Here is a 9366-nt window from a genome sequence, read left to right as displayed (position 1 = left end):
GCTCCATATGTGTAATATGAAATAAACTGCATTCTGCCATTGTGTATAACAAATTAGAATAAATAAATAATTTAATAGAAAGAGTTCCTTATCCGTGTTATAGCAGAGGATGCTAGTAGATTTACTTAGATCCATTAAGCTCAGCTTATTGGATGTCGAGTTTTTGAAACAGCTTTTGACACCTGATGTTAGTGTATAGTACCTGTGCCAAGAAAACTTGAGGACTAGTCTAATGGGAAGAGTCTGGGGAACTCTCCATGTTTTCCATTGTATAAGAATTTTCTGCTTTAACAAAACCCATTATGCCAACACTCAAATGTAGCATTTACATTAGTCATAAGTTGGTATTACAGCAAGATTCACCAAGCTAATTGCAGACTCTCATGGGTCTTTAATGATAATGGTTTATAAAACTTTTTTAATGTAAAATTTCATATAGCAGAAAATTGGAGATATTTCTGTACAATCTCAATGAATAAATCCTAGAGTTTGCCTTGAACATTTCTTTTTGTAATTTCTCTGGGTTTTGTCCTTTATTGCACTTCTCATGTCTACATTCTTTTTCCCTTCAAATTTTGCAGGCATCATGATCGGAAGATGTGTATAAGAGGACTGAGTATCCTTTTTGAATTGCAAAATCAACCTCCTGCAGTAGATGCTGTGGTGGGACAGATTGTCCCTTCAATACTTTTCCTTTTCCTTGGCCTAAAGCAGGTCTGAGCCACTAGGCAACTGGTAAACCAGGAAGATCGCTCAAAAGCAGAGAAAAAGTTGACATAGAAGAAAATGGTAAAGTCTTATACGGTGCTAGAATTGATTGTGATTTGAGCATTGTTTTCTTTGACTTTTAGTCTGTTTGGCTTCATTAAACGGATTTACATTCTTTGGCTTGCTGAACATTTAACAAATATCTTGGATTTGATTGACTTGTTAATTGCATCATGTAGGATAAGAGATTTGTGTACTTCTTGAAACTGTAAACTGAATTATTTTTAAACCTGAGCCTAATGGATGTTTTTATACCTGGAAAATATATTTGTAAAAGAATCATATGGTCTTGATACATGTTAACAACTTAGTATTTTATTTTCTTGTTAATGCTAATAGACTCAATGAAGGCAGCAGCCATGAATTAAATGAAACATTAGATTAAGAACAGTGGAGATTGATTTAAAAAAAATAAGGATTGGTAGGTGATTCATCTTCCAAAATTATTAATGAGAGATATATCTGTGGTCTAAATATATATTTAGAATAAAGTTCAGAAATAAAGATGATTTGCTTAATCTAAAGTCAGAATAAGATTGTCAATATCAAGAATATTAGACATTTAATAATGAGATTGTAAAGCTACTTGCTAGGGCCCAGGAAGTAGCACTATTTAATTCTGAGTGGAGGTTTTCCTTTTCTGGTTAAAAAAGACATTTGTCTTTAAGAAAAATCAGAATTCTTGCCAGGAAACAAAAGCAAACAAACAAACAAAAAAACAAACTATTGTTTGATGCTAACCTTTGTGATTTCAGCTGGCATAGATTTAAAACACTTTTTGTTTTAACTGGTATCCCAGTTTGTTCATATATAAGGAATTTTAAGCTACCCTTCACCACTCTTACCACAAAAGTTTCTGATTTTTCTGATTTCTCAGTAGATCTTTTAAAGTAGTTTCTTTCTAGAAGTTACTTTTTTTTCCCTCTTTATTTATTTATTTATTTTTTTTTTTGGAGGGGGCTAAGCATATGCGAAGAATTACAAATTCTTTTTTTCATTTTGTCATGATCTCTTTCTAACTTCATGTTTTGCTGGTTTGGGGCTTATAAATAATACAGCTTGAAATATTTTTTTCTAGTAGTATTCCAAGACTTGTTGAATTTCCTAACAAAGTTTAGAATTATTAACTAGCAAAGGTATTTCTTGCTATCTTTGTAATTGTACCTTTGCCACTTTCCCCCACTACATGTCTGGTCCCAAACTATGGTTTCTTGTTTTATCCCTGTCTTTTAGTTTAATCCAACTGTTTCAGTGTGGTGTGTTTTATGGAACTAGTTTTAGATTGACGTTGCCTGGTTTACTCTAGGTTTTTCCTTTTAAGTTGATTTTTATTCTGTATTTGCTGCCTTCTAGTTACAATATTCATCTAACCACTTGGAACAGAGCAGCACTGAAAATAGGTCATGTGTAACTTGGCTTATAACTTTTCAAGCCACATGTAGTTGACTACTTTATTATTATTTACATTTTTTGCATTTTTACTATTTCTATTAAAGGAAATGACCTCCTCATTTTAGTACTTCTGAACACTTGGTAATCTGTTTAGTCAATGGGTGGTCATTGTTATCTAAACGTGTACTGATTACAAAATCATTTGATGTCTTTTTTTTTAACAAAAATTATGGGAAATCTGCAGTTAAATAGTATTCTCAAGTTAATGAGTCAGCTATAGTATAACATTAGCCATGTTCAGGTAACCCGCAGATCTAGGGAAATTGTTTTCAGTGAGAAGGATAAAGCCATTCTCAATTTATCAAACTGTAGAGTAGGCATAAGGTTTATTTTTATGTATTTGTGTAAAATTGTTGTTTTTCCATTTCTACATTTTTAAAATAGTCTTTTTCATGGAGTTTTATCTCTTACACTTGCATATTTTGTTTCTTTTTAAATGATTAATGGACCCACAGAGGAGATTTCCAGTGATGAAGAAGATACAAACTTGCTCCTCAAGCCATGCAGGCAAATAACAGGAGAGGTGGAGACGAGGAGGAAGAGGATGATGACTGGGATGAAGAAGTGCTGGAAGAAACTGCCCTTGAGGGGTTCAGCACTCCACTTGACCTTGACAATAGTGTGGATGAATATCAGTTCTTTACACAAGCTCTGTTAAGTATGTCTTTACTCCCTGAATTTTGAGCTATTTCTTAGAATTTTTGTTTTTCATTCCTTTCTGTTACTTGTTTTGGGATCTGACTAAAAATTGGTATAAACACTTAAAATTTTAATTTTTTGTTACAGAAATATCTATACATATGCAAAATGAAAGGGATTAGCATAAAGAAACTCTCATCACCCAGTCCTAGCATCTTTCATCATTTTAAAGCAATAGGGTGAGCCTGTAGGTTATCCTCACGAAAGCAATTCCAGGCAAATGTGTTGTTGATCCTTTAGGCAAAAAGCCAGCAAGCATTTACAGAAAGGAATGAAGTATTTCAGATGTATGTTACTTAAAAATGATGGTGTAAACCTTTTAGTTATTCACAGTCCCTGAGGGAAGGAACAGAGAGTAGCTCTTTACTTCTTAAACAGTTTACCAATTTTGTACAGCAAGACACATAAATATAATTAAAAGACTCATTGAAGATTGCGAGAGAAGAGTTGCTAAATGTATCATAGGCTTATGATGCACAACATCCAAAAGCCTTCTACAAATGAGTAAGACCAATGAACTAGTATAAAAATGGGAAATAGAAATTTTACAGAATAAAAATAAATGAACCGGGCATAGTGGTGCATGCCTGTAATCCTGGTAGCTCTGGAGGCTGAGGCAGGAGGATTGTGAGCTCAAAACCAGACTCAGCAAAAGTGAGGTATTAAGCAACTCAGTGAGACCCTGTTTCTAAATAAAATACAAAATAGGGCTGGGGATGTGGCTCAGTGGTTGGGTGCCCCTGAGTTCAGTCCTTCCCTCAAAAGAAATGATAAACCAATGATAATATTTAGAAAATTATTAAAGAAATTATAATGAAAAAAATCCCACTAATGTATATTCTGTTATGGTAGATGGTATTTCTGTGATTGTATCATAATACAACTTATTTTTATTCTTGGACATTTAGGATTATTTCTAGTTTTTTGTTATTATAAGTGACATTAAAATGGATATGCTTCTGTATAAAATATTTTTACTGACAGGGACAATATTAGCATAATATTGACATCATTTAGTGTTGCTGCAAACACCATTGATGAAGATTAAAAACTACCTAAATATTTTTATTGAAATTTCACAGGAATTAAAGAGAGTACAAGGAATGTCATTACAAAACAATAGGAAAATAAAAGCATAAATGTGAAGATGGAAATATGATGTGTACCAAGATAGTTTTTTCCAAACATGGGTGTGCACCCTAGTCACCAACGAAACTTTTAGGTATTGAGTGGAGTCTCAAAAGATGTAGTTCATTTTTTAATTTTTCAGTAATGGGGATTGACTCTAGAGGTGATTTACCACTGAGCTATACTCCCACCACTTTTTTATTTTTAGGTACTGGAGAATGAACTCAGGGGTGTTTAGCCACTGAGCCCTATCTCTAGTCCTTTTGATTTTTTATTTTAAGATAGGGTCTTGCTAAATTGCTCCTCAAGTGACAGTTGGGCACCCAGCTTTGGACCAGTTTGTAATGACCACTGCTGAAAGCCTCTGTGAAGGAATGAAATAGGACGAGATTGTAGCGGCTTTGAGTTCTGGTCGCCATTCCCCAGTGGAGTGTTGAGTGTTTTCTGTAAGGGAGTTTCCAGGTGTTCAATGTGTAAAAAGAGCTGAGGGAACCAAGCATTCTGAGATTATTTTGTTAAGGTAGGAGTAATAAGGTCCTGGAGTAGAGAATGGGATTTAATGGAAAGAATCATATGGGTAGAAAACATCAAGTCTCAGAGGATTGGACATGAAGAGAATGTGGCCAGAGGTGGTAAGGGCTTGGGATGGATGCCTGGGAGACTAATAGAACCAGTGATAGAAATAGGGAGATAAATAGAGTTTGGGAGGAAAGTGCTGAATTTGTTTTTATTGTGTAGAATTTGAGATGAGCTATCTAAGTGGGAAAGTCCAGTAGCTAAGGGGAAGACTTTGCCTAAATGCACACAGATGTGGGTCCTTGTTGTGGAAACAATGCTGAAGCTGCATTTTCCTCTAGAAAACTCTAGAGGAAAATGGTAACAAGTGAGTACAGGTGTATGTCCTATGATCGGGATTTTAGGGAACATTTATAGATGGTAAAATTTAGAAAGAAGAACAATTTATTGGTTAAGTTTCATCATCCTGTCCCTTATTATCTGAAGTAATTTCATTGTGATTTGATCATGCCACTCGTTTTTCTATGAGGTAATAGTTGTTATTGGACTCTTATCTTTTTCTCCTTTTCCTATACACCCCTGAAATGCAACAGGTGTGCAGAATCGGGATGCTGCCTGGTACCAGTTGCTGTTAGCCCCTCTCAGTGAGGACCAGAAGAGGACACTTCAGGAGGTGTACACATTGGCAGAGCACCGAAGGACGGTGGCAGGTCAGCCACTCATTTCCACATGTGTCAGACTGCCAACAGCCAGACTTTTTCAGTGTCCTAGGGGGCACCTAAATATGCATTTTAAATTTTTAGAGACCAACCCTTTATGATAATGAGGAGTTGTCATCATTGAATGGTTGGTTTTTTAATCATTTCCAATATCTTAGATTTGCAAAAATCTTTCCATTGTGTGTTTATCAGTGGTATTCCCATTCAGATCCTTACATTATTTTGGAGGTATAGGTAAAAAGTAAGGGTAGGCATGAATCTTGCTGAGGGAGACTTAATCAGATGGACACCTACCTACACATCTTAACCACAGGTAGACCAAAGTCTCTTTATGAATTCTTGCAAGGAACTTGTATTCCTGGAAATGAAATACTACATTAGTCATCTCTCTGTTGCTGTGACAAAATGTCTGAGAAAATTAACTTATAAGGAAGGAAAGTTTATTTTGGCTTCTAGTCTCAGAGGCTTCAATCCATGGTCACTTGGCCCTGTTGCTTTTAGGCCTGTGGTACGGCTGAACAACATGTAGGAGTTTGTGGTGGAGGAAACCTGTTCATAGAGGTGGCTGGGAAACAGAGGAAGGAAGGAGCCAAGGCCCAGTGTTCCCTTAAAGGGCATGCCCCTGTTGACCTAACTTCCCGTAACTAGGCCCCACCTCCTGAAGGTTTCATCCCCCCTAGGAGTGCCAACGTTGGCAACCAAGATTTCGGCATGTAGGCTTTTGGGGGATATTTACAATCCAAACTAACAAATGCTCTCCATTTATATTTGTTGGCCTTTTTGTGTTGGTGACTCATGTTGATTTTCAGTTTTTAAGCTAAAGAAATTATTTTTATGTTGAGATTGTTATGGCCACTCCTAGATTAGCAATGGAAAAGACTTTGTGATCACAAAAATATTTTGGTAGAAAACATCATGGACGGGCGTCTAGAGTTGAGAACTCTGGTTCTTCTGCACAGACTTAGGTCTCCAGATTTGGTATTGACCCTCCTGCTATGAAAAGTCTGGTGCCTTTTCAGCAGTAGAGACAGTGAAGCTATTGGAATCTAGCTTGAGACTTGTTTTCATTTCACTTATTGTAGTAACGTTTTTCTGTGATAGTAAACATAATTACTCATTGATGTGCTCCTGCTAAAGGCTGGCATTCAATTTGGCCAAGTAACAAATACCATAAGTCACGGTTCTTCAGTTCTAAGTATGTAAAGAATCTGGCTTTACAGAGATTCTTTCCAACTTTGTGCCTTAAGGACTCTTCTGTTTTCTTCCTCTTTTTTTTTTTTTGAAAATGCTAGAGGCAAAGAAGAAGATTGAACAACAAGGAGGCTTCACGTTTGAAAACAAAGGAGTTCTCTCTGCCTTTAACTTTGGGATGGTGCCGGGCAACAACTGAAGGAAGGACATCAACTGAACAGATGTCTTCGCTATGTTTTATCTCACAGTTTCACAAAGGGAGTGTGAGAGTCAAGGGGAGAAATTAGGGGGCTGCTTTTCAGGGCCCTCCTGCTGCACCAGTTATCATCTGGCATTAGGCAGTACTTTTCTCCACTCTCCCTTTCCCCTTTGACCTTTCTCACCCTGAAATATATATTTTCAACAGCTACTGTAATGTATGAAATTAAAAAAAAAAAAAAAAAAACAGAATCATTGCATTGAAAAGGACAAACCTAACGCTCCAAAGGCTGACAGCCTACGGTGATTTTTAGAGGATTGGATTGACTTGCAGGTCTCAGGTTTTTGCCATGCAGAATCCATGGATTTATGCAGATAACAGTGCCTTCTGTTGTACATGAATTACCAGAAAAATTTTTTGGAGTGCATTGCAATTTTTTTAAAGCATAAAACATTTTTCTAGATATAATGTAAACCTTGGTTATATGTTGACTTATTCTGCATTTTACTCTGTGAATTTACTGTTAGGCAGTTAGCTGCAAGTCACTCTGGTTTCAAAAACATCACTGCTCCCTTTGCCCACCCTGCTATGGGGGCTTTCTTCGGGGGTTGTAAAATATGCACTGGCTCTGGTTTTTCATAAGTTGTTTTGTGGCTTTCCTAAGAAGTGTCTTAATCCCTCTTCCATCATATTTTTCTGCCTTGAAAGGGGTGGGATTTCTTTCAGGATCAACAAATATGCATATGGATTTTATTCAGAACCTGATACATTCAGGACTCAGCAGCTTCTTGGAAGCAAGTGTCAGAGGCTCATTAGTCACTGGAGTTAACAGCAAGTCTAAAGATATTCTGAATCACATACTTAATTATGCAGTGAAGTAATGATTTTACCTAAAGCATATTGAACTTTTAGGAAAGATGCTGCGTAGCACAGTGTCTTTCTGGATGGGGGCTTGTATCTTCAGTAACTCATCATTCCAGCTGTGTTGGACCAGGGTCTGAACCATTTTATAATAAAATTGTTTATTTAGTCACACAACTTAAACAAGTCTAACTTGCTTTCCCACACTTCTGATTTTTCTCCTACATATCTTGTTTTCGTTTTTATTATAGCTCAGTTTGTAAGGGTTGGGTATATTGGTCAGTTGTATTTTTAGATGGGTAATGATCTAGGATGGCTTTTAGTAAATATTGCAGATGGGGGATTTTTCTGAACTGTTCAAGACCAGAACATGGATCATAGTGTGTTCATTCAGTAAAATGAAAATGTATCTTGAGAATTTATGTATTACTGGATGTGATACAGATTTTCCATTTTTGTGAAATGTCTGCAGTTTAAATTTCCCATCAGTGACTGGTGGAATTTTTTTCCCAGGTGCTTCCTATATTACTATCCCTTATTCATATTAACTCTTTACAATTTTAGATTATTTAAATAATTTTCACAGAAGTAGCCTGAAAAGCCATGAGTTTCCGAATTAAATAATCCTCTGCTTTCCCATCCCTCACTTCCCAAGGCATTGAAGCTGAATCTTATCCTTGTCAGTTAAGAGAAAGATGGCATTGTTGGAAATGTTAGGGAACTTTGGAACTCTTATTCTGCCCATGTTCCACATGGCTTAATTTTAACATAAAATGCCTTCACACTGGATTGTAAAAGGCATGTGATTTTTGTGTGTGTGATGTATTATCTTCTGCAGTATTAAAGGGAAAGAAGTATTAATGTGCATTGCCCTATCTTGTTTTTGAAGCCAAGGAAGTTGTATGATTTTGTTACCAGCAGTGCTAACCTGAATGTGATCTGGTTATCTTGGAAATGCAGGAACTTATACGAATGTACTGTAAAATAAAATGCGGACTGATTCCCAGAATTCTGAACTCTTCTGTGTGAAATGTTTTCCAAAATGTGCAGGTGCTTTAGGCAGATGATAACAAAGTATTAGTATGTTTTTCTGAATCCTGCAGCAAGGTGACTTGGTCTGGAAGGTACCAGGGAAGGTCTCATCAGGAACAGCCAAAGTATGGGGAGTGGTAGGAAGCCAGCCCCATCCCATCTCTCTCTCTCTCTCTCTCTCTCTCTCTCTCTCTCTCTCTCTCTCTAATATTTTTTGTTTTAGATGGACTCAAAACACCTTTATTTATTTATTTTATGTGGTGCTGAGAATTGAACTCAGTGCCCCACACAGTGATAGGCAAGTACTCTACCACTGAGCCCCAGCCACATATCCAAATGAGAGTGACAGAGCTCTGGAAAAGCAAGGTCATTTACCTACATCAGGAAGGGAAGGTGAAAGGGAAGGAAGAGAAAAGGTGACTAAAATGGAACAATATTCTTATTAATATCAAATTCGGAGTGGTCATAACTGGTTGGATATATGCTAGCCTTTATATTCTTAGTGCTTCCCTTTCTTGACAATAAAAACTTCACCTCTAAATTATTTTAAGACTACACTGAACCAATACACTGGAAGTTAGTGAACATTTCTAAGATAAATGACGATTTTTAAATAATTGTTTTCTAAGTGATAGAGTGAATTACATATAGTATAGTTTTCAGTAAAGGGGACTGAAAATCCAGGGGAACTTGGCCTAGTATTAGGAACCATCTCTGTGTGCATGCACACATGTGTCATCTGTTAAAAATCATTCAGGTGTGCTGTAGATGACAACCCTTCCTGCCTTCCTGTCCTTACTC

The 9366-nt window shown here is 36.5% G+C and overlaps 1 protein-coding gene across 1 annotated transcript; it reads left to right on the top strand.

Moving 5' to 3' along the window:
* Positions 1–649: 649 nt before the first annotated feature.
* On the top strand, positions 650–8394 carry LOC139705022 (importin-8-like). Its single transcript, XM_071609204.1, has 4 exons — positions 650–789; positions 2676–2878; positions 5157–5273; positions 6575–8394. Exons 2-4 carry the CDS (start codon positions 2722–2724, stop codon positions 6670–6672), a joined length of 372 nt encoding a protein of 123 aa, XP_071465305.1. The 5' UTR covers positions 650–789; positions 2676–2721; the 3' UTR covers positions 6673–8394.
* Positions 8395–9366: the final 972 nt, after the last annotated feature.

This window comes from Marmota flaviventris, chromosome 3, assembly GCF_047511675.1.
Source record: "Marmota flaviventris isolate mMarFla1 chromosome 3, mMarFla1.hap1, whole genome shotgun sequence".
Classification (NCBI taxonomy): Eukaryota; Metazoa; Chordata; class Mammalia; order Rodentia; family Sciuridae; genus Marmota; species Marmota flaviventris.
This window is presented reverse-complemented; position numbering and strand designations above follow the sequence as displayed.

Excerpts from the sequence above, each read along its gene's own strand:
- LOC139705022 (XM_071609204.1), top strand. The coding sequence starts at position 2,722 with ATGCAGGCAAATAACAGGAGAGGTGGAGACGAGGAGGAAGAGGATGAT. Across the intron at positions 2,879-5,156 it reads CTTTACACAAGCTCTGTTAA|GTGTGCAGAATCGGGATGCT; the intron begins GTATGTCTTTAC and ends GAAATGCAACAG. Across the intron at positions 5,274-6,574 it reads GCACCGAAGGACGGTGGCAG|AGGCAAAGAAGAAGATTGAA; the intron begins GTCAGCCACTCA and ends TGAAAATGCTAG.